General features: G+C 38.9%; 1 protein-coding gene across 2 annotated transcripts; it reads left to right on the forward strand.

Moving 5' to 3' along the window:
• The first annotated feature begins 52 nt into the window (after positions 1–52).
• LOC139737127 (rab-like protein 3) lies at positions 53–25,613 on the forward strand. Of its 2 annotated transcripts, XM_071647805.1 has the most exons (9): positions 53–171; positions 10,131–10,222; positions 11,590–11,707; positions 12,407–12,524; positions 13,140–13,287; positions 14,149–14,220; positions 15,204–15,251; positions 17,252–17,290; positions 24,062–25,613. In XM_071647805.1, exons 1-9 carry the CDS (start codon positions 120–122, stop codon positions 24,128–24,130), a joined length of 756 nt encoding a protein of 251 aa, XP_071503906.1. In that variant the 5' UTR covers positions 53–119; the 3' UTR covers positions 24,131–25,613. The 2 variants fall into 2 exon arrangements, with proteins under 2 accessions (XP_071503906.1, XP_071503907.1); XM_071647806.1 differs by lacking the exon at positions 15,204–15,251.
• The last annotated feature ends 934 nt before the right edge of the window (positions 25,614–26,547 follow it).

Here is a 26,547-nt window from a genome sequence, read left to right on the forward strand (position 1 = left end):
ATTATGATGCACGGGGTACGGACAAACGTCCACATAAAGTTAAATAAATGAAGTTCTGTGCTGAGGACACGTCAAGATAGAGAAGGCTTCCACTCCACTAGAATTTATGAGCAGATATAATGGCGTCCATCGATTTGCAGAAGGTTAAATTACTAGTTGTCGGAGATTCAGGTAAGTACATTGTGCCTGATGTTTGTATCGGTCGCATGTCTTGCTCCGAGATCCCATCGCCACGGGTTGGGTTCGCTAGCTGGTCAAAGTGACATAGTGGAAAGCGGCGTGTGTGTGGTCCCAGGCATGCAAACTTGCGTAAGCTATCTCAGTTCGGGAAACCCACTCACAAGGGGGGCCCCTCCTTAAGTAACCCGTCCCCCTTATAATGCACTTGTCAATGTAATGACTCACCCCACTACCCCCGGACATGGGTGCGTCATTTCCTCGTTTGGTCCGTCAAATTTGTGACCCAGGTGTTCGTCATTTTACCAGCTTTGTCCGTCAAATTTTTGACCGAGGCCCGGGCGAGGGGTGCGTCAAAATCCCATCATTGTCGGTCAATTTTTGACCGAGGGGTGCGTCATGGTACGTCACTTGGCTATGGAAAATAACACGCATTATTTTAAACCGAGGCCAGGGGTGCGTCCTGGTACGTCACTTGGCTATGGAAAACTGCACGCATTTTTGCACGCTACCGAGTACCAGTACCGGATACACGTACCGCGAGTGAAATTACAGTGAGCGGTGTCCCGCGGCAAGTGAAAATCAAATTCGGGAAGTGTTTTGGAATAAGAGGGAAAAATGCTTGCCAGAATCTGGCAAGCACATAATTTAAAAGCCACCCTTTCTCCTTACATTTTCCCTCCAACAAACCCATGAAATTAAAGGTGGTGACAAAGGCAAATTCTTGACAGTAAAAGAAGCGGCAGCAGAAGAGACTGCCTGCAGCATGCCATTTTCTGCTCGCGGGATAGCCCGACCAGACGCGCGACGCTGTTAGCTAGCTGTGCGAATCTAGCTCTCTACGTACAGAGGCTGTTTGTATGTAGTTACTCGCGGGAATGCCGTGGCGTGGTGTGTACCTGCGCTGCAGCAGTATGCATCCACCGCACTAGCAATGGCCGCGCACACACAGCGCATTGCACACATGTGATTGTCATATGGATTGCATGCACAGAATACATACTACTGTACGGAATATCGTAGCAGCAGCGTGATGTACGGTGAATGACGGTACGGTGCTTACAGGGCCATGGTAAGGGAAACTTGCCGAAACTTTTACAAATTATGTTTACGAACCAAAAGAAAATGAAATTGCGTGAATAAAACGTATGCAAAAATCGTTTCAGTATTTACGGGGGTGCGTCAAATGTACCGGGGATGTCCGTCAAAAAAGTGACCGAGGTGTGCGTCACTTTCACCGTGTTGTCCGTCAAAAAAGTGACTGTGGTGTTCGTCAAAAACCCCGTGTGGTCAGTCAAAAAATGACCATGACGCACCCATGTCCGGGGGTAGTGGGGTGCGTCATTACATTGACAAGTGCATAAGTAACCCCGTCCCCCTTATAAGTAACCCCCGGGACACCCCTTATAAGGAGTCTCCACGCTTTTTTGCAATGCAACGCGAAAATGAAAGGACTGCGGCAATTCGCTTGATTATGTCCATAAAGCTTCACAAGTTTCCTAGTTACTCACGAAATTTGAGCAAAATTGGTTTGAGGCATCATATCTAAAATCATGGATTTGAATGCGATGTCAAACGACCCATGCGAATGCTGAAATGCGAGCGATTACTGGCGTGAGTGTCGCCAGGCGCGGCGGCGCGGCAATGCTTGAGTGCAGACGTGGCGACTGAGTACGAAAGTCTCCGGGGAGAAACGAAAGAGCCCGGGGCCGTGGCATGGCCGTGCCCGTCGCCGTGGATTGTGTTGTAAATACGATTGACAGGTTGCGTACGCCAACAGACGTCCAGTAGCAAATTAACGCGCACTGATACGCGCATGTCAAAGGTACGCATATTTCCAAAAAAAGAAAGAAAGAAAAGAGGGCAACCAATTGGCAATAGTACAATGTACCGGTACTCGTTTACTCGTACAGTCGTAGTGCGGCCAGCGGTAGGACCTACTGACGTACTGTGTTTCTAATTTATGGTCTACCTAGGCCCTACCGCTCTTCTATCGGTGCCATACGAGCCAGATTTTATGTTTTCACCCTAACTCTGGCTTGTCGAGCATTGACCGACCAAAAGTCTGGCAAAGATCGGTCTGTATCTGGTCGTCGGGGATATGTTCCGCGGTGCGGGGACTGCGTCTGGCTTCACGGATCCCCTCCTATACAGACCGAAGGCGTGTACTACTAGCACTAGTAGTAGCTCCTGTGAATTTATTGATGCTCTGCCAGCGGTCGCACAGACCAAACGTTACAATAAACCCAATTTCATACCGCTTTTCTACATTAAAACAAGTTTGACATGACATGACACATTATGCAGTGATATTTGGGGTAACTTTCTCACATTGTGCAATCGAAATGCAGTAGAATCTAACTAGATCTAGACCATGAGGTTGTAGATCTAGATCTAGATTAGATCGCAGAAATTTGGGTAATCATGTAGAAATGCACACCTACTGTTCGCTTCACCGTTTGTCAATCAAATTTTGTGCAGCTATTGGAGATGCTAAATTGAACCATATCAGAGAGTTTTCATGGAATTAGAATTTAGAAAGCCGAAAGGTAAGAAAAATGAGAAATTGGAGTTGAAAAGTACGTCGGTCGCGAACGTAGCCTCCGACGTTAAAGTAGTGCACCAATTTCGCAGAGAACGATGTCAACGATTATAATCGATTCTGGTAGTCTCTAGCCGCTTACAAATTAACAATATTGAACTTGACTCGTGCAATACGTGTAGCCCCTACTTTCTTTGTCGTATCTTTTTCTTATTGTTAGCTTACCTGAGTCGAAGGCTCAAGTGAGCTATTGTGATAGTTCTTTGTTTTCATTGCCACTATCATGATTATCACTATTCAAATCATTGATACAGATTATTCATACCAGGACTTAGACATCGATCCTTTCTTTAAAAATTGTGGCAAGTATCGATTTTATCATGACAAAAGTTGATGATAATAATTTGATTTGAATAGTATTGTTATGAAGGGAATAGAATGAGGTTGAAGGAAAAGTGGAAGAAAAAGGTTAGGCTATTAGGAGGGAGAGAGAAAGAGAGAGAAAAGAAGATGAGAAGGAAGTTAAATTCAAAGGGGATTGTTTCTAGTAATCTACATAATTTATAGGCCTAATTTAATAAATTAATGAAAATAGTATTACAAAAAGTGTGTGGACTTCTCATAAAGTGCTCATTTTACCTAAAAAGAAACAGAATATTGGAATTGAAATGGTAATATATCTTTAATTGATAAGTTCAACTATAGTAGAAAGTAATTGTCTTTATGATAGTGTTTATTTTTCCATTTCATTTTTTGATTATGTATACAAAAACTGCAACCCCAGTATTTGCATTTGTTTTGTAGTAAAAATCCTTTTTATTGTGCAATATTCATGATGGATAATTCCCATTTTTTCATATATCTTTTACTGTTTTGTACACATATTATCCGTCCATCATTTAGTCAGCAAAATATGTTGACAGATATACAGTCACACGCAAGATAAAATTAACTAAAACGATAAAAAACAGACGCATCAAGATCACTTTCTTTCTTCCACATTTTACTGTCGAGCCGACGTAATTATTGTGGTTAAACACCAAACAAGCGGCTGTATCACAGACTACAACGATCGATTATCATCGTTATATCGCTCTTCCACATAATCGATCATCCATCATGCTACGCTGACACAGCCATCGATCGGCGTACTTTTAAGTAAAAATTAGCTACTTTTCCTCTGTAATTGACTGAAATTTCATGAAACCGTCAGATATGGTCCATCTTGACATTTCTGATAGCCACAAGAAGTTTTCATTGACAAATTAAGGAAGGAAATGGTAGGTGTGCATGGTATGCAAGTTTAAATTTGCCGATCTAGGGCCGTGAATTAGACGCAATCGAGAAGGGTGAGGTACCTCACCCAATTCTGCATAGAAACAGTGGTTTTCAAAGAGCTTCGATACAGCGAGGTATATGGTAAGCTTCCGTCTGTCTCCGGAGGAGAGCGATAACGTCAGAAAAATAAAAGACTCTTTCGTACAGACGGATCTTTCTGTCTTAATCGAGCAGTGCATGCGGATTCGAGTACATCTAGTGCTATCCAGGCACCGCGTGTTGGAGCATGGCCTGAATTCATGAAGTGAAGGTGGTAACCAATCATGTGTCCATGGTTTAAACCATGGTTTATGAAAATTTCTTCTGCGTAAATACGATTGACACGACAGGTTGCGTATGCCAACAGACGTCCAGTAGCAAATGTGCATTGATACGTGCATATCAAAGGTATGCCTATTTCACATCGTTGTGTTGGATCTCGCGTTGGATGTGTGTGCATGTGTCAATGTATGTGTGTATTAAATAAAAGCACTTACATTATTATGCCAACCGTTGCTCAATGCCATGCCCTTCCCCCGCGTGGCGTGATCGAGCAGAGACAGGGTGCTGTGCATGCATGGCACGAATGCAACTCAACAGTTGTAAACTCTTATCCTTCATTCATGATTTTAAATGAATGGATGCTGCGTTTGTATGTATATCTCAAGCAGGGGATCTCTTATCAGCCTATTGCACAGGGCATATAAAGGGCGCTGTCTTTGGCAAATTATTCTGTGAAATAATGAACAACAACAAAAATACACAAAAATCTTATACCGATATGCCAGTCTGTTACTGTCTGCATTGAGTGCATAGATACCGATTTACAGGCAGCCACTACAGGCACACACATGTGTGGGGATGGATGAAAGAGACATTAAAGGGTGTGTACAGTTCTGGTTGAGGTGAGGATTTATCTTTTAACGTTTTGCGAGATATTCAGAAACCACTCCATGAGATGTCAAAGAACATGCAATTCTAAGGGGTATCAAAAGTTTATTTGATGAAAGTTGGTTTTGAAATGGCTGAGATATACAAAAACAAGGTGAAACAAAGAGATCCTAATAAAAGGCGTTGCCTGTCGCCTTTTATTATTATTACTTTTTTGGATATCTCAACCATTTGAAAACCAATTTTCATCAAATAAATGTTGAATCCTTCTTTAAATTACATGCTCTGTCATATTTCATAGGAGGTTTCTCATTATCTCACTTAGCAATGTTCCAAACATGAATCCCCACCTCAACCAGTACTGTACAGTCCCTTTAAGATACCATATTAGCGTATGTAATTGATGTGGCTAGCTAGGATGTTCAAAAATAGAATTTTCACACTTTGCGCCATCAACCATGGCAATTTTCTGCGATGCAACATTGTAAATACAGGCTCAATAATCCTGCAGCGCAGCGGAGAGCAAAGACACGATATCGATTGCGCAGTGTTCGATGTGTCAAAATAAATTGCAGGGTGAGGAGGGCTTTAGTGTCTTTATTACTTGTCAGACGGCGTTCCATACAACAAGAGCAGCTTGCCGGCGGCTTAATGCTTGGTGGTTCATGGGATATCAATTATCACCTTGGCACATCGTATGGGGAATGAGGTACCGATAATATAGGGCCAATAAAGTGCATGATTGCCGAAAAGAGAATAAGTTTAATGGGTTCCTACAAGATGGACTAGGAGGCCCTACAGTCAAACTCGGATACCTCGAATTCGTCGGGACTGAAGAAAATGGTTCGACGTACGCGAATTTCGAGGTACGCGTACGTCGAATTTTCTTCGACTTATCCGATGTTTATCGATGTTCGACGTTTATCGATGTTCAACATGGTGTCTGTTATAGTGCCTACTGATTGTTTGCATGCTTGTCAATTTGAATTGAATCAACTTTTATATGAATGAATTGAGTGAAAATCGGAAATGAAATCAAAATTTCAGAAATAAAGATTTTGGTGGCCCGATCGCGCCACCAAAAAAAAAAAAAAAAATCGGATGTTTGCCTTTACTTTTGAAAATGAAGAGCGGTAACAATCGGCTACGTAAGATGCTTAAATAAATGTCAGGGGTTTGCGTTTAATTGTGGAAATGAATGACGGTAATATTCGACTCGGTATGATACTAAAATAAATGTCGGATGTTTGCTCATACTTTTGGAAATGAATAACGATAAGACTCAGCTCCGTATGGTGCTAAAACTAATGTTAGATATTTGATTTTGCGTTCGGAAATGAATAAGGATAACATTCGGCTCCGGAAGACGCTGAAATAAATGTCACATTTTTGCTATGACGTTCGGAAATGAAAAACAATAACATTCAACTCCGTACGATGGTTAAATAAATGTCGGATGTTTCCTTATACTTTCGAAAGTAAATAGCAATAGCATTCGGCTCCGGAAGATGCTAAAATAGATGTCAGATGATCGTTTTTATGTTCGGAAGAAAATAGCAGTAATATTCTGCTCCATCATGTCCATATGATGCTAAAATAACTGTCTGATGTTTACTTTTAAATTTCGAAATGAATAACAGTAACATTCAGCTGCGTTTAATGGTAAAATTAATGTTTGATGTTTGCTTTGACGTTCGGAAAAGAGTAACAATAATATTCAACTCCTGACAATGATGAAATAAATGCTGGATGTTTGCTTTTACGTTCGAAAGTAAATTGGAATAACATTTAGCTCTGGAAGATGCTAAAATAAATGTCGAATGTTTGCTTTGATGTTCTGAAGTGAATAACAATAATATTCAACTCCGTACGCTGATAAAATAAATGCCGGATGTGTGCTTTTACGTTCGAAAGTAAATGTCATTAGCATTCAGCTCCGGAAGATGCTAAAATACATGTCGAATGATTGCTTTTACGTTTGGCATGTTTGGAAGTGAACAGCAGTAACATTCTGCCCCATACGATGATGAAAAATATTGGATATTTGCTACGGTACATTTCGAAATAAATATCAGTAACATTCAGCTATCCGTTCCATGGTCCAAAATGTCTGATGTCTGCCTTGACGTTCAAAAATGAAAAACAGTAACATTCGGCTCCGTGCGATGATAAAATAATTGTCAGATGATTCATTTCACTTTCGGAAGTGGACAGCAGTAACATTCGGCTCTGTTCGATAATGAAATAAATGTCGGATGTTTGAAATGAATAACGGTAATATTCTGCTCCGTACGATGCAAAAATAAATAACAGATTGTTGCTTTAACATTTGGAAATGATTAATGGTATTAATCCGCTCAGTTAGATGCTAAAACAAATAGCGGATGTTTGCTTTCATGTTTGGAGATGGATTAGGATAGTATTCAGCTCCGTAAGATTCTAAAATGAATGTCGGTTGTTTGCTTTTACATTTAAAAATGAATAACGGTAACTTTCGGCTTTTTACAATGCTAAAACAAATGTCGGATGCTAACAAATGTCGGCAAATGCTCCCATTTTCTCATTTCAAACGTAAGTTTTGACCTCCTCAATATAATGGGCATCAACTTTTTAAATAATCTCTACGCCCATTTGTCAAATCTTTAAACACAGAGTAAGATGATTGAATTTTCTATTCATTTGTTTTAGACATGGGCATCTGTATCACTTCAATAATGCTTAATATTAATTTGTCTATGTTTAGTAGGACCGATTTAGTTTTTCTAATGTTTTTCCTGATTTTTTTTTTTTGTTACCAGATTTTACTTTCGACCACCAGAAAATAAAAATCAATGATATTGGTGGCCCGATAAAACTTAGTGCGGAGCCCTGTGTATTCTATTCTTCATTGTGATCGGCCTATACTTCCAGATTTTCATAATCGCATTGCTGGAAAAAAAAAGTTTCAGTGCTTGCGTTCTCGGGGAAGTAAACTTCGTGAAAGGCAAAAAAAAAAAAATAGGCACTACGAGGGAGATTGATGTTTTGACAGTGGAGCGTGATTAATGGCAAAGATATAACTGTCAACGTAAGCAGGTGCGCCCCGACGGTTGAGAAATCTACGCGCACGGTATGACTGTCTCGATCAAAAATCAAAACACAGTGGTTAAAGAAAAGCAAATGATGGGGCAGCGCGTAGTGCTATCGTAAAGCACTCCATTGGCACGGGTGCTATGTGCATACCATGTACGTGTGTTGGTAGGTGTTGGGGATTTTCCTTGTCAGCTGTGTATCGGGTATTTCTTCTTGGGCGCGCGATTGTTCTGGGTCTCAGAATATTTACAATCGAGTGTGAAAACATTTGTAACATGTCTTCGCTGTCCACGCGCGCTTAATCGGAGATGCTGAGTGATGTTTGCAATTTCGATTTGAGCAACATGCTGGGAAAAACAATAAGTTGATAAAGATCGGGACATTAGATTTCCCTTCGAGGTAACCGAACTTCGAGTTATATTTTTCGAGCTACGCGAATTTTAATACACGGAAACTCCATCGGAACAATCGGGACTGTCATTTTGCCCCCGAGGTAAGTGATATTCGGCTTATCCGACGTCGAGGTATCCGAGTTTGACTGTATTTCTAATTCTAGCATGTCTAGACATAGTAGTCTAGGATCAATTGAATATCAATCATATCTAATCATTCTAAACCCAGCCATGTCTATGGATCTAGACTCTATTTAGACAAAAGATGAATTGATGTAGAAACATCTAATGATAATGTAATGATATGAATATTTTGATTGTCGCCTGCCTGCCCATTGCTCCTCTGTTCACAATCAGTTCGTCACCATGGTCACATGGATGTGATACAGATGATTGCTGTTGAGACTTAATTTGAGTTCTGTAATAACTATCTGTAGGTTGTGCTGTACTATGGACTAAACTCCAGTACAGCACCCACACCAAGGTTTGACCGTGCACAAAAGTACATAGGTTTGTACATGTAGCAGGCGGTCAAATTTTGGATGCCGTTGTGGTCCAGTCGTGGGCGGTAATGTAATGTTGTATAGTGTAATAGTACTATAAATGCAAGCTGCCAATAATTTGACCACAACACCATCCAAAATTCGACCGCCTACTATGTAGAAACTTAACATATTTATGCTTTGCGCACGGTCAAACCTTGGCACGAGAGGTTGAACCTTGGTGCTGTTGTCGATACCTCGAGCTCAGGACAGTTGTACTAGAGTCAAAGAGTTGTTGTGAGCCATGACACAAAAGTCAACATTGATATCGACACTAATGTACTTTCATCCATGTTAATAATGATAAATCCCACTGAATAAAATTCGAACAATATCACACCAGCACTCTCACCACCACAGGATATAAATTAGATACAAAGTAATATTAGAAAACAAAAATCAAAAGAGGAAAGAAAATACAGTCAAACCTGCCTTAGCGACCACCTGTCTATAGCGGCCACTGAAAAATCCCCCCGAGAGAAAAGCCCTGTTAAAGACCCTGTGTATAGCCGCCACCTGTCTAATGCGGCCAGTGGCCACAAATTTTGCTTCCCGCGGTAGATTTTAACCTGTCTATAGCGGCCAAAAACCCAATGGAGCCGTAGCCGAGCCGATAATTCAGCATGTTTTTCTGCTTTGTAGCCGTGCGGGCAACGTTCAGTGATCGCCACCGCTGCATTCATCCCTCATTCAGTCATAATAATGCACTAGTGTTATATCCTTTCTTCACAACAATACACATACATGTACTACTGTGCAACAATTTCATGTACACCGGCATGGTTAAATGCATGAAATACACAGTGTGTGCATACGTACACACATACATGTACATGTAAGGATACAACAATGATACATGTACATGTATGCAATGCACACAAAGTTGGATTACCTGTCTATAGGGGCCATCTGTCTATGACGGCCACTTTTTCCGTCTCCCTTGGGTGGCCGCTATAGACAGGTTTGACTGTACCTGCTCAAAACCATTGAAACTTGCGTAATTTTATACAGTAGTTTGGATATTAGGAAGTGTTTTTCAGTTATATACAGTATTCACAAATGATCTTACACTTGTGTGCATGGCTTGAAATCTGTACAGGTAAAGACTAAGAGTAAGCACACCTGTAGGGCCTACATGTCAATTTACATCCTATGATGACTTTTTGTTTATCTTGCCTTTGTTCACAACTGTTTCAGGTGTGGGCAAATCATCTTTAGTCCACCTCATCTGCCACGACAGACCCATTTTTAATACGTCCTACACGATTGGGGCTTCAGTAGATGTAAAGGTGAGGAGAAATGGCAACACAGAGCTCTGTACAAAACAAGCTTGTGCAAACTCATATGATGCATGTGTTTGTGTGTTTGTGTATGTTTTGTGTTCCTGGTTTTTTTGTGTGTGTGTGTGTGGGGGGGGGGGGGGGAGGAGGAGGATGGTTCATGAAGCTGAAAGCTGTTTTTCTAGTGAGATATTGACAAACAGGGTCTCAATAGTATTAACTCCTGCCTGAGGGAACCAATCAACAAGTTTGTTTGTGACTGCTACCTCACGCTTTGATTCTGCAGGAAGTCTGTGATTGGAGAAAACATTTGTTTGCTCTGCAAAATTGGATGAGTTCAGTGACCCTTTCATAAATGGATGTTCCTTCTAGACTTGTTTGTGCATGAGTCTTTTTAACCCTTATGTGCCCGTACACTGTTAAAGGGGAATTTAATCCTGATTTCATTTTGCTTTGTATGACGCACAAAAATCAGACAAGTAAATAAATTAAAATCAGGGAACAAACCAAGACACATAATGTAGAGTTTATGAATTCTAAAAGTTTTGAGAGTAAGACAAATTTGCAACTCTGTGTGATCTAGGTGTTTATCACATCTACATTTGTTCTGTACATAAAATGTCACTATTTTAATTTTTCTCAAAATTAATATTTGGGCACAGAGAGAATTTATTTGCTGAGGAGGCCATGGAAAGACATAGATTATTCTTATCATATACCAAGAGCATGTCTGAAGAAAATTTTACTGGGGAAAAATTTTGTTAATTTTTGTGTACAGAATGAATAGAGAGCTGCTAAACACCTACATCACACAGAGTTAACAATTTGTCTGACTTTCTAAACTTCTAAGAGTTCAGAACTTTTGTGTATGTGTCTGATTTCTTCCCCAAATTTTCACTGATCTTCTCTCTAGTCATTTTGTTTTAATACAAAGCAACTTGATATCAGGATGGAATTTCACTTTCAACCTCAACTTGCCCAGCTTTTTCATCAGCACTAGGTAATTCATCCCAACTTGACCAAATTGTAGATTAGAAGCCCACTTTTTAATAGGTTTAGCAGTGTGTCTCAGGGTAATGGGAGAGGACATGGTGAAATAATAGGGATTAGATGGTTACAAGGTATGTGATCTATTCTTTAGCAGTTAGTTTACAGACAACTGTGCCAGTGGGTAAAGAAAGCACATTAAGTGATTAGTGAAAAAAAGTAAGTAATCATTGTTGTATTAAGATATTGGGACTATTTCCATATGAATGAGATGGTTAGGCCTATACTGCACATTTATTTATTTATTTTTTTTTTAACGGACACTGTCAACTTTATTTTGCAAGATAGCAGGGTTGATATGACAAATCAAATCATCTTGTAAATACTAGATTCATGAATACAAGGAAGGAACTCTGGATCAGAAGACCTGTTTTATAGAATTCTGGGATATTGGAGGTGCAGTGAACCACGCCAATAGCAGACATATATTCTACAGTGCCGTCAATGGTAAGAACAACAACTTTTCACTGGTGCTGTCTAGCATTTTAGAATTAGTGAAAAAGTAAGCTGTGGTTTGACATGAAAGAAAGGCTGCTAATGTTGATTGATGATGTCCTGCTGTCTAACAACAGTGTATCCAGGCAGACACTTAGAATGGCTTCGTCCTAAACTTCCTGAAATGTAGCTTTGCTTGTCATATCAAGTTAACCTGTTGAGGACAGGCTGATTTTGCTACAACACACATTTCCCATTGACACCTGCCCAAGTATACTCGGGACTTGTCTTTAACGGGTCAATAACCACTTATATGTTCAATTTATTACAATGAATTTACATGATTTCTGCCAATGATGTATGATAATCAAGTCAAGTGATTTAAAATAGATCAGAACAATTGCTTCTTACTGACAGGATTGGAAATAGTGTTCCCCCTGTTAGAATGATCTGAATTTTCCCTTTGTGGGTGTGTATGTGTGAGTATTGTTTCTGGTATATCTGACTGATTATTCATACTTGCAATGTCTACAGTACCAATTTCTGTAAGTTTGGTTATGTGAAAAGTTTGAAGAATTCGTTAAACAGTTCAATGTATGGATATATATTTTTTGACCTATTGAAGCAATTGCATTCATAGATAATGCCAACTTGGGGTTTCTTTTTCCTTCTTTTTTTTTTTCACAAAGCTTTATTATTTTGCACCCGCAGGTATTATACTAGTCCATGACCTAACCAATCGGAAGTCTCATGCCAATCTTGGAAAATGGCTAAGTGAGATTCTTCAACGAGATCATGGGAACAGCTCAGAAAGGCACCGGTCGAGTGTGTAAGTCTGCTATGCTCACACTAGAATTAACTTACAATAAGCTTTGTCAATTTCCAGCACAATGTCCTTTCCGTGCTCATTTTTATTTTTTACATTAGGACTTGCCAAATGTACTGTCAACTTATTTCTAAGTGAATTTTGAATGTCTTATTTCCTTTTGATGCTGCAATGCTATAACTTTTGTCATTTTCTCATATTTCTGTAATTTGTGCAAATAAAGTTTAACCCATTTTCATTTTGTTACTATAATTGTGGTCAGTAGTTCAGTTAAAGCCTTTCAAACAACAAAGTAATTTATTATGAATCAGAAACTGATAGTAGAAAGAAGATTAATTCTCAGACGTGAACCTAGCTAAAAAGTTGTCCCTGCATGCCATATACAGTTAATTGGTGTAGGCACTGGACAAGTGGTTAAGTACTGTGTGCAGTGGCAGTAAATAGTGGGTTTCTTTTTTTTTCTTCTTTTTTTTCCCAGTGGAATTTTAGTAGTACTAAAAATGTAGCTGACTAGTTATAACCAGTGGCTGGTAAAAAGTGTTTGACCTCACTTAAAGAATAACAATGAAACAAACCAAGTAAAAGCCAGTGATGATTAATATAGCATTTATATTTCAGGAGTGAATATGACCCTGAGCGGTTTGCAGGTCACCACACACCCATCTTAGTGGTAGGAGCAAAGAAGGACCAACTTGATGCCAAGAGGCAGAACTCATTGCAGTCCTCATCCATAGCAGAGGAGTGTGGAGCAGATGAAGTCAACTTAGTGAGTTTGATCCTTAGAACATCAGAAATGGTCCCCTAGCAGTGTTTCAGCATCTCTGTAGTTGAAATTCTTAAATTTTGAATAACTGTCTTGGGGTCTGTTTCATGAAATCATTACATAATAGTCTTTACATAAATCTCAGAATGGCCAAAGTCGCCCATATGAAGCTGTGAGAGACTTTCAGAGAGAAGTAAAATTCATTTCATGAAGTCTCTCACAAGTGTGTCTTATGAGCGAAAAATCTCTCATAAGACTTTCATGAAGCAGACCCCAGGCTCATCTCCTTATGGGCAAGACTATCATTAAGATGACATGTGAGTTCTCATCTGTTTTGCATCAACCCACAATTCTAATATCCAGAATAGCACTAGTCTTTATTTGTACTCCTGAACTCTTTGATACATACATTGTACTTTCCAATACTGTGCACAAAGGTTGACGTGTGTCTGTTTCATTCTGGTGGATGTACTTTTGAAACAGGACATTTCGGTTTGGGGTAGTGTGCTCTATGTTGAAATTTGTGTGAACAAAAAGTATTCTTTTGTCAAGGTAAGAGTGATAAAAATCTGTGTGATATAGAATACTTGCATCCCGCTGTAGGGAGAAGAGAACATTCGGTCCTTACTAGCTACAATATACCATGGTAATATGGTGAGATATCATGTGTAGGGGCCTTCCTATACACTAATAAAAAGTAAGTAATGAGTCTTGACAATGTAATACAAAAACAATTCACTGATTATTTAACTGTTGCATTGATAGTGAAATACAAATATTATTTTTGCTCTACGCAATAGTCATAATCTGTGTTTTCAGTTGCATTTCCTTATATACTTTCTACTTTTTCCCCCATTTGTGCAGAATTGTATTGATTCAAAGCATCTTGCTCCTGGTACTACCAATGCTGTGAAATTCAGCAGATTTTTTGACAAGGTGAGTCTGTTTTATTTGCAAATATAGTAGGGGGAGTCCCCATGAAGAAATTAGGAACAGCATTGTGATCATTTTGCCCTCTCTACGATTTTCACTTCTAATAGTACAAATTAAACATCTTCAGTAGAAACCTTACTTCCTTGATATGTCCTTCCCTTGAGATAAAAGATTTTAGTGTCTTTTCCTTGTAGAATCCATAGACTTCTGTTCTGACTAAAATTCAGATGTCTACAAAGTATTGGTCTTTATGTGCATATGATATGAATGGTAGGTTATATCAATAAAGTTGAAATTGTCTAGTTATATTCAATAAAATCAAATGCCAGACAAGATAACTTCATGCTTTGTGCAAGTAATTACTCATCACATCACATCACATTGTTTGAATCATAATGCTGCACTTACTGCAGAAAATCAACATGTTTACAGTAACAAATACCTGCATTATTGATAATAAAATCAGCTTTTATTCATAGTTTTATAGTGATAGAGAGTTTGATATGAAATTGGTCAATCTTGCCATCGCCATATGAAATTTATTGAGATTGGCAGGTTTCTGCGACAAAGCCATGTGCCCGTGTGCCCATGACAAAAAGTTATTTTTGTTGGGCAAATAAAATGTAAAGGCACATGCTTTTTTTGACATACCACACACTTCTGTCTGTTTGGCTGTCTTGATGAAACCTTTCAATGGAAAAGAGGACCAACACGTAGAAGAAGATGATGACTGGTACTCTGTGTAGGCTACAACGGCTGTAAATGAGGCCACAACATGTGATACATAATTTTACCAAATTTTAGGCTTCAAACAATATTTTTGCTAACATGTCTGAACTCTAACATTGATGTCATATTTATCAAATCGTAATTCATTCTCATACCTGAGTTTTCATGATAACTTCTTTTGCAAACATTTTTGCTGCTTATATTGTTCATTTCTCTTCCACCTGCTCTCACTCTGGCCATTCTTACTGTTCCTCAAGGTAATATCCCGTCGCTGCGGCAATAATTCTAGAGACAGTCCCAAAAAGGTGTGTAATTGGGGTTAAAGCTCGATAGATCAGTTTCCCTTTTTTGTTTGTGTCCATACTTGAGGTTTTGGTTTTATGTAAACATTTGCTTGTTTGCTGCATTTTGCGCATGAACAAATATATCATAAAGTGAAACAGCGTTATAGCAACAGTTGTTTTCTTTTTCAACTCTATTAAGTCATTAGAAGCCTGACAACATAATGTTGTACATGTATCTACAATTGTAGTGAAGACTATCCATAGGATGTACCTGTAACTTAATGGGTTTTTGCAAACTTGTTATTATTACTACTAGAATTTAATTTCTAATATTGGTTTGACAGTATCAGCTGTAATTGCATTATAAAGAATGAGTGCACAGGGCATGAATGGAGACCTTAGCCCGTAAATGCAATCGAGTGATTATGACATTTTATTTTCAGCTGTTACCAAAGAGCCATTTTCCTTCTCCACTCCGTACGCATACCCTCCTACTTCATCCTTCAGGCTGCATTATTTTGAATAGTTTGAAACAGGAGTATGAAGTAGGCATCTGTTCATCATGGTAAATGTTTATTTTTCTGTCAAGTGAAGAGGGGATTGTTTTGAGAATGCTGAGGTATTGGGACATTTGAAATGGTTCAAAAGAAATTGTATGATATAGCTACATGTCATGTCGTGGCTTGGAAGCATCTGATTCTTTGGCGGTGACTTTTTGTTGGTTTGATGCACTTCTCTGCATCTTTTTTTTTTTCCTCGTCACCCCAGCACCTATTCCTTATGCCATTCTGTTCAGTGATAGTTATCAACTAACTTTTGTTCAACACTTTGTTCTTTTGCAGTAAGGGCTTATGATGTCATATGTCCTGGGGTCGGTTTCATGAATGTCGTATGAGAGACTTTTTGCTCATAAAACACACTTTTGAGAGACTTCATGAAATTGATTTGAAAGTTTTATATAGCTGACTGCTCGATGTGACCATTTTCGGCTGTTCTGAGATTTATGTAAATACTGTTTATTATATGATGACTTCATGAAACGGACCCCTGCCCTCATGATAGTATGGAGTTTAGTGTGATGTAGGAAGTTGTCTTGCTATCTGTATAATTGTGTTTTTTTTAATGATGCTAATCTTATTTCAGGTCTGGAAAATGTCTTGAGTGCCAGTAACAAGCAAATGCTCATAGTCTATTTATTTGTGAGAAGACTGCATCAGTGACATATTACACATGTACATAGCCCAGAATGTACTGCTGTAATATTTGATGATCACCATTGCCTTGATTACCATATTCCAACAAAGCATGATCATTACTAATCATTCATAAAACAAACATCCAGTTTACTTACCATGTTTGTTAACTCTTGCCACCCTTTCATCGTTTTATTTCTGTCATATTTTATGCTTTGCAATATGGTGTCATTTACATCATATGCCATTTGTCATTTCATTGATATTTTCTGGTTCCTACATGTCTTGATATGCAAGATGTATATTGCAACATGTCCTTATATAGTTTTCATGACACTAAATGTAAACGATATGTAGCCAAGCTTGATTTTGACGGCAAATACTGATCCTTGAAATGTTCTTTGTTTCATGTACTGTAAAAGTGGAAATTTTCGCGGTGTTGAAATTTTCGCGCATTTTGCGCAACCCGAAACTAGCGTGAAAATAAAAGCATGCAAATATTTTTGCTTGCCATATGTTCCAGTAGTCGATATCTTGATTCCGCGGAATTAAAAACACGCGAAACTCTTCTCAGCTCGCCCAGCGCGAAAAATTAGTCACACGAAAATATCCACTTTTACAGTAGTTGTTAACTAAATCTGAATTTATGCTCTTTATTCAAATTTGAGATTCAATCTAAAATTTTTATAGGTTTCTTGCTTCTTTTGATTAAAGTACAATCTTGCTATCTCTAGCCACAACAAAGTGAACATATACATTAGGTGCACAGTTATTTTACATTGAGAGTGTCAATCAATAAGAACTTACATTATCTTTGCTTTCTTGCAGGTTATAGAAAGGCGTTACTTTCCCCGAGACACATCCCAGGTTGGTGTTCCATTATACAACTGGTGATCATAAAGCTTGTTTAAGTTGGCTGCGTAAGTCTTTTGTTACATATGGCGTTCCCCTAGCAGCACTCTAATGTATCTTTCACACTATCTGTGCATTGTTGGACAGTGTATCCTACCTGTGTTCCTGCATATTTCCTTATTTTTCAGAGTCTTTTTTTTTGGGGGGGGGGGGGGGGGGGGAAGGGGACGTGAGTACGATGGAATACGGATAGACACTTGAAAACTTTTGCTGTGGACATGCTAACATGATGAAACTAGAGAGGGGCCGTCAAAGGCGGCAGACCCACGCCTAAGTACAAAGTCGGGGTAAACATAATGTGCATTCGGTCATCTACCAGAATTCGGCCACTTAATTGCCAGTGTGCTTTATCACCAGCCAGTGAGTTCTACAAAAGATCGTACACTGAAGTGTACGATCTTTGGTTCTACAGTCACATCACACGCAAATCACATCATTACACATACGGTATTAACACTCATTCACGTACAGGAAAGTCCTTAAGTCTCCTCCAAAAATCCATCGAAAATCCCAAATTCCACCGTCAAAAGTGCAGAATCGGAACTTTTCCAAGCGCGCGCGAATTAAGTCCAGTTTTAAGAGTATTGTCTACACGACGGGTCGCGGAAAAAGCGCTAAAAATCGAGAAATACGCCGTTTTCTTACGGGATATTTTGATTATAGCAAGCCGAGAGTGTGATGATATCAAAGGTCGTATGAGTGTACGATCTTTGATGGTATCCACAAAAGCAAAAAAGAAAAACAAAATTTACGTACCCCCTAGGCAATTACCCCTATGATTAGTGTCTACGGGAATTATTCAATGCAAGGGTTGAATGCAAATGTCTACTGCACCAGTATTCGGCCACCAACGAGCGCCGCAACGTCCCCGGTGCAATTTTGCACCAACAGTGTAGAGCGCGATGCATTTTCAGCGGCCTTGCACACGCATTGACATTGAGCACGCATATCGTGCAGTGTGACTGCGACCGAGCAAAATGCTCCTCTAACGAAAAAAACAATCAATGTTAATTTGAAAAATCATCAAATATCAAAGGTCGTATGAGTGTACGATCTTTGATGGTATCCACAAAAGCAAAAAAGAAAAACAAAATTTACGTACCCCCTAGGCAATTACCCCTATGAAATAGTGTCTACGGGAATTATTCAATGCAAGGGTTGAATGCAAATGTCTACTGCACCAGTATTCGGCCACCAACGAGCGCCGCAACGTCCCCGGTGCAATTTTGCACCAACAGTGTAGAGCGCGATGCATTTTCAGCGGCCTTGCACACGCATTGACATTGAGCACGCATATCGTGCAGTGTGACTGCGACCGAGCAAAATGCTCCTCCAACGAAAAAAACAATCAATGTTAATTTGAAAAATCATCAAATATCAAAGGTCGTATGAGTGTACGATCTTTGATGGTATCCACAAAAGCAAAAAAGAAAAACAAAATTTACGTACCCCCTAGGCAATTACCCCTATGATTAGTGTCTACGGGAATTATTCAATGCAAGGGTTGAATGCAAATGTCTACTGCACCAGTATTCGGCTACCAACGAGCGCCGCAACGTCCCCGGTGCAATTTTGCACCAACAGTGTAGAGCGCGATGCATTTTCAGCGGCCTTGCACACGCATTGACATTGAGCACGCATATCGTGCAGTGTGACTGCGACCGAGCAAAATGCTCCTCTAACGAAAAAAACAATCAATGTTAATTTGAAAAATCATCAAAATACGGGCCAGTTTGTGATGACGGAGAACGAACTTTCATAAATCTAGAAGGACATAGTCCCTCAAATAGGCCTAAACGTAAATTTCGGAATTCTTACGAACATTTGAGCAGCGAAGTCGGATCGTTGGGGAGTTTATGTGTTCGTATGGTAGCGGAAAATCGCAAAGTGAGAAACGGGAAATTTTCGGAATGGTCACTATACCATGGGGTCAAAACTTCAAGGTCACACAGAATTTGCAAGGGTCAACCGATTATCACCAAAATCTAATCGATTCTTTCCTGTCATTATCCAAACATTCCCTGAACATTTCGTGCAAATCCGTTTACCCGTTCTCTTGTTATCTTGTACACAAACAAACAAACAAACAAACAAACAAACAAACAAACATACAAACAAACAAACAAACAAACAAACAAACAAACAAAAAAAAAACAAAAAAACAAACAAACAAACAAACAAACAAACAAACATACGGAACCCTTTACATAACCCCCTGCCGATTTTCATCGGCGTGGGTAACAAAGACATTCTTGGAGTTAGTGTATTTCAGCCAATTCTGCTTCTTCCCCAGCTATTGTGGCTGTATTATTTGGAGAAGCTATTCAAGAAGGCAAAAGTGGTTTCAATAAAAAAATTGAGAGAGTATCCCACCTTTGTCATGGACATCTTGAATTGGACAGAATGATGATCCAGTCCTTCCTCCAGATTTCATGGTCCTCCCCATAGCATGTGTAGAAACTAACCTTTGTGTATGTGCTGGTACTATGCTGACATTGTAATCAAAAGATTACATTTTATTCTTTGTAATGTTTTTATCGCACTGTACGGCTGTGAATGCTAATACTCATTTGTCAATTTTGCTGCAAAGATGCTTCTGTGTATATTACATGTTGGTAATTTTGGGCAAAAATGATACAAGCATACTTATAGAATATGCAATTTACCATAAGAAAAGAAAAAAATGGCTCTGTATGTTAACATCCATAATCCTATCCCAGTATTCCTTCAGTCATTTGCTTATTAGTGTTTGCCTAAACAAATTCTTTCTCTTGTGAATTCCTGGCATGTTGCATTCTATCACTGTTGGCATGACCCTTTTTGAATCTCTTTCAGCAGCCTAACTTCTGATAAATCTCTGCCAATTGGAGTTGCTAGTCTGCATGTCTTTAAACCTTGTGATGGATGACATGTTATTCATGTTATCACTTCAGTCTACTGTAACACAAGAAATTTTTGCGTGCATGAAACTTTCATGAATTTCTTAAGGAACCAAAGATTCACCAAAGTTCTTGTTTACACTATAGTGCATTGAATGCCAGTGGCAATTTGCAAAAGTTTCATGTGGCTTAAAAGGTCATTGGCTCCAATTCGTGAAAGGTTCATAACACAAATGTTTCAAGTTTTTCGATATTAACATGACAAATTATCCTTGTGACAATTGAGCACATTCTTCTACATTTGAGTTGCAACTTGATCAGGTACACGAAAGTGCACCATTGTGGGCATGTGTGGAATTATCTGATCATGCAATCAGACATTCTTTAATTTATCCCTTTTCAGCCTTTCTCCTGCTCCTGGCTTGAGTGAGCTATTGCGATTATAATATCGGGTGTCTGCCATGCATAAATTTTTTACATTGTAGACTTTGTGAAAACCTCATGATGGATTTTCACAAAACTTGGTAACATGTAACATGTCCCCTCTCACTTGAGCCAAATGAGCTAGTGCGATTGATCACAGTTCGGTGTCCATCATACATCATCCGTTGTCCATAAAAGTTTTTTATGTCCTAATTGAGAACTGCCGGCAGGATTTTGACTGAACTTAGCAGGAATCATGAGTGGGAGAGGGGATCATAATGTGGCCACTAAGTACCCACACTTGGGGGGGGGGGGGGGTGTTGTCCAAGAGGCTAGCATCCAACCTCTTCAAGTTTGCCTGAGGTAGAGTGCCATGAAGGGAAAGTGTAATGCTCAGGTGAGCACTAGACCTATGAGTCTCTTGTTTGTTTTTCTAGCTATGTATGTGTGACACTGTGAGATGGAAAGGGGACAGCATTTTGTGATATGTAAAGAATGGTAGCTAAAAAAAAATCACTTCAGGATACATTGCCATTAATAAATGAAATCTATACTGCAGGAAGCAGGCTGTTAAAACACACACATAAAAGCAAATTAAGTGCAGTGCCCCTCCACAGGTGGTAGTGGGAAACCAATGTTTGTACAGCTTAACTTTAGCCTTTTTGTGGATATGTCTTTCTCTGAAAGCAATTGTACAAAGTAGGGCTGGATGAAAATCATTGGCTTACGACATTACAGTCTAAAAAATATATACACTGTACTCGCTAAACTCTGAATTGTGAAGTTCACCCTAAGCAAGGTATTTGGTGAGAGATTCACGGCTCAGGAAAAAAAAACAAAACAAAACAAAAAAACCACAACAACAACAACAACAACAAAGCCTGCTCTCTATCTACTTCTGCCACAACTATGTAAAGAATTCTTCTCATGAGATCAGTCTATGCATAGTAAGCAGTGTTGAAATGTTCCATTAGACACAAGGTTGTGATTCTCATGACCCAGAAAACTTCTGAGCTTTACACCTACTACATAATTATCTACCACATACCGGAACTATTTCAGGATATCCCCCCACCCCCTTCACTCGACCAATCTTTGTATGTTAATCCTAGTCTCTCTAGGTTGTACATGGGAATCCTGTTATAACGAGGTGAAATACAACAAGAATCTGCTTTTAACGAGGTAAATCATCTGCTCCCAAATTATTTTTACATGTCTTTGTGTGTTCTCTTACGTTGCCTCTAAAAAAAAATAAAACAGAAGAAGAAAAAAAAAACACACCCCCCAAAATGAAGAAGAGTTTGTGATTTTCTGACGAGGAAAATTTGGTCTTGAACTCAACAGAGGGCAAAATCATGTAGTGGGGCAAAAGCAGCAAACTACAGGACTCTTTATTGCATTATCGCTGTATGCTTGCAGTAAGTGATTACCCCAAGGAGCGCAACATGCTGTGTGTGCTCCATATGATCGAAATTAACAGTTTTTTCTCTTTCATTATTTTTTTCTAAAATGTGAGAATACTCTTTGCACTTTGCTGTTGCATTTCCTGTTTTCCTGTTCACCAGTATATTATGTTGTACTGTACAAAGTGTATGTAACGCTGTCATAGCAGAACACATTCATACAGTATCTGATATACATTTGTGGGGGGGGGGGGGGGGGGGGGGTTCCAAGTGTACATATACAATGAAATTGTGAATATAACAAGGTAAAATTAGCTGATCTCTGTAACCTCATTATAATGGGATTCCAGACTTACCCAGTCTCACATATTAGGCATTAGGCTCACGCCTCGGGGGTCTTTCTCATGTCCTGACAAGCTCTTTTCTCATGCCATAACATATCTGGGATTCCCATACATACAAGGACTGCTCAGCGGTGTCCCTAAATTGAGTCCTCATCGTGCATGTAAAACTGGGTCACACAACTTTTCGTGGGTTCTGTGTTGTATGGTCACATACGGGTCAGAAATGATCATAAATCACAGTTTCTTGTGGTGGATAAGGTACCTATCCAAGCTTGCTTTGCTCACATATATATAATGAGTTGTTATTCACCAAGTTGTTTTGTCGTCTTGTTGTCTTTCTCCAACATTTTCACTGAAACTCATGCTTTCAACAACCCATGAGAATGTGTAAACCCTAGCTGAACTGGTAGTTAATCTAATGACTATATATGTGTATGCACCTACCTATTTGTTGTGATGTCTTCTCATGTGTTATGTGTGTGAATTATATATTCACTGCTGTTTTTATGAACAAGTAGAATCGGCAGCTCACTGGCACAATTTTCTGCAAACACTTTGATATACCGGTACATCACTGCAGGAGCTTGGGCATTTCACCACATTTGCAAGTGTAAATGTATAGTGTGTAATTATGTTCAACCTATATTTCTATTTACATTTGTAGTTTCTGTGTGGGCCATAGAAGCAAATATGTGCAGACAGACCCTCTTAGTCCCAGGCATTCATTTTATGGTGATAAACTTTAAATTGGAACAGCAGTTTGTCACATTGGGAAATCACATTGGGTAATGCCGTACACCATCAGCAGTGACTTCAGACATGCCCTCTGAGGGGTTCATTTAAGTCATTTGTTCAGTCATTCTTCCGTTACGCATATAGCATACCCTATGATAGAGCAGACTGAATAAATGCTCTATAAATATTTCACCTATATTTACCCCTATAGAACAAAAATTTGCAATTAAAAAAGAATGCTACCTTAAAATATATGTGGATTGAGTGAATGCAGCAATATTAGTCGAATACATCAGTGGAGTTGGAGGGAAATCAGACCATCTGATCGAAAGTGATGCATTTTTAAAGTTTCAGTACCACCATGACTGGATGAGAAGACTACAACAGTTTGTGATGTCACTGAAGGACACTGATATCAATTTCTTTTCAAACTTCAGACATGTGCTCTATAAGATATTGCTGCATTCACTCAATCCACATACATACACTGTACGTATGTGATGTATCGTCACAAAAGCCATATACTTAGTAATGTCGTAAAAATAATTTTTGCAGGGTTTTGGGCAGATATGAATTATCAGATGTTAAACTTTAAATTGATATATAATTTTCCTACTTTATTACAAGGAAAATTTTTTTAAAAAAGAATTAAAAGTTCAAAAATTGTGAAGGTTATATTGCCAAAGTTGCCTGCACACGCAGTTTTCTATCTTTTATGATGTCTGACTGTATATAGGTAACATGATGACGCACCAAATATATATTTATGAATCATCCCCATTCAACCATCCTAATGTAAAACTCAAAAAGAAAGTGGAAGGCCTATATTTTTTACCTTAAAATTAGTCAGAAGAAAAAAATAAACCTTTTTGAAGATCGGGTAGAAATGCATTGACTGTAAGATAATATTGGTACACTCCCTGCTTCTTCTGATGTCTGCAGGCAACGTCTACACAAGAAAGGAGACGCATCAGCACTGCACAGCAAATGAAAAGCCTTCATACAGACTGAGCTGCTGCTTGCCATCTGCAGTGAGACATATCCATACCATGTGTGACTGATACCTCACTGCAACTCAACCAGCAATTCTACCAATGTGGGTGTGATTTAGCCGTCAGCATGGACAGAGGTGTCAACCGTTCTCAGAGCCCATTGTCAGACAGGGGTCAGCAACATTTTAACTTGCACTAATGGCAGTTACTATGGCAGATGCCAGTGGACAAGAAGTCAGTTGTGAATGTGTAGGCTGTTGCTGTGAAAACTGCAATTGTTAAGGCACAAACAGGCCCCTGGAAGTGTCCACGACCCATTGCCTGTATGGAGCTGCAGGCTGCCTGCAATACTATTAGCATGGGATATTCCTTGGACCTGTTCATGAACTCTGAGTTCTGAATGGCTGATAACAATGAAGACGGGCAGTATGTTGGACCAAATGGGAAACTGAAATGCTGAGGGAATTTTGAGCTTTCGTCGTGGACAAGCATGTGATGTATTAATGTGAACTGTTTCCACCTGTCCATTGAACACCATAAATACCCTCTGCCATCAGACCACCACAAGTGCAGATGCCATGAGGATGAGGAGAGTGATGTTTGAGGTTTTTGATGAATTATCTGGAGAGACTTATTTCTGGAGTACAGTACACCAATACAGATGAAGAAAAGTATAATGACCTGCATCTGTATGGTTATGCTGTGTGACCTAGGACCATTACTGTAAAACACTAACCAAGTGTACAGTGCTGAAAAGTCAATATGAATTAGCGGTTGACAGGCGAGTTTCATGTTTTAGGGCCTGGGTAATAAGGACACCTTGCTATGAAGAGATGATGTACAAAAGAGTTATACCTATCTGCTTTGGGTGTCATACATTCTGCACTCCTGTTATAACGAACATGGTTAAAATAAAATTTCTGTAACAACAAAGTAAGAATTCAGGTCCCCAAATCATTATCTTACAGGGGAAACTCGATATAACGAGAGGCTCGGGACCGAGCAGTTTTCCTCGTCACAGCCGATATCTCGTTATATCAGTAGGCATGAAAAACAAAAGCATAGCATAAAGACATTAATTTGTAGATGTGGGACTACATATCACGTTTCAATTAATATTGATAACCTTGCAATGTGTGTTAGGGAATTACTCACCTTTATGCGTAAGAAAATGTTTTTCGCCAACGAAATACATATCAAAAATGTTTCTTAATGAAAGTTCGAATTTGTAAATTGTAATTGGTGAACTGCCAGTCTAGAGCACTCTGTTATATCAGGAGTCGTCTGTATTATGTTTGTTGTATAGAAACACTGGTGATGATACCAAAAGTGGGTGTTGTGAAAGTGCAATCAGGCGACAGCCATTGTTGAAGTGTGTACCAACGGTAGTATGACACAACTTTACACAGGCATCACCGGCTCTGTGTGACACCAACTTTAATTTATACTACTTGGTGAAGTACCATTACAATGTATCTGTTTATTTATTAGAAGTCTTTTTTTGGAGGGGTGTAATATTTGTGGGTATGATAAGATTGTCACATATAAACCTGCTACTGAAAGAGCCTCCCCCCAAAAAAAAAAAAAAAAATATATACATATATATATATATATATATATATACACACATGTATGTACATGTACTAGGTGTTTCAAAAAACATTTCCCACTTTTGATCATAAATACTTCAAACACTATTCATTCGATAAAACTGTCATTGATATGAGTAATAGCTGGATAGTGTACAATTTGGTTGAAGGTAATTTGCACGTGAAAGCATAAATCAGTTTCATTAAATTTAAGATTGATTTTGAAGTAAGGTTTCAGATTTTGGTCAAATTTTAACCCTCTGTACAAAAATTGAACTGGGCACAGGAACCAATGATGTGTATGTGAGTGTGTGCTGACAATGGCCCTGAACAATGGACATGCCTGAACCACCTGTTGACTAGGCGTCAGTCTGGCGCTCCCTGGCACATGAATGCTTAATCAATAATTCATGTGGATTGCCCTGGGCACTGCTAGTCTGAATTCATGCACGGTAAAGTGCTTGCAAACACCACATTACATATCATTTTCAAATTTTGCTTCACATATCACTAAATTTGGGATATAAATAAGCATAAATGATCTAAAGTTCCTCATTTTAATACAAATGTCTATACTAATCAAATAGTCTGACAAAGTTTTCGCTTTTTCGAGAAAAAGAGATCATTTTTGGTAAAGAGTTCAGCAGCATTTATCATTGGGGCGATTTGTTTCAGAGTAGATTTATTTAAGGCTCCATATACACAAGTGTATATATACTCTTATAGATTTTCTTTACTTCCTGTCACCACGTTTACGATAGAACAGAAGGTATTCATTGTAATTTTGTTTTTCAGAAGTAGGGAGAGCACTGACGCGACTCAACGACAGTATCGACAGGCGTTTGAC

Source organism: Diadema antillarum, unplaced genomic scaffold, assembly GCF_040938485.1.
Source record: "Diadema antillarum isolate AM-2024a unplaced genomic scaffold, OU_Dant_1.0 seq00000682_RagTag, whole genome shotgun sequence".
NCBI classification, from domain to species: domain Eukaryota; kingdom Metazoa; phylum Echinodermata; class Echinoidea; order Diadematoida; family Diadematidae; genus Diadema; species Diadema antillarum.

Coding starts and splice junctions, on each gene's coding strand:
- LOC139737127 (XM_071647805.1), top strand. CDS start 120: ATGGCGTCCATCGATTTGCAGAAGGTTAAATTACTAGTTGTCGGAGAT. Junction 172..10,130: donor ACTAGTTGTCGGAGATTCAG/GTAAGTACATTG, acceptor CAACTGTTTCAG/GTGTGGGCAAATCATCTTTA. Junction 14,221..15,203: donor TCAGCAGATTTTTTGACAAG/GTGAGTCTGTTT, acceptor CTGTTCCTCAAG/GTAATATCCCGTCGCTGCGG.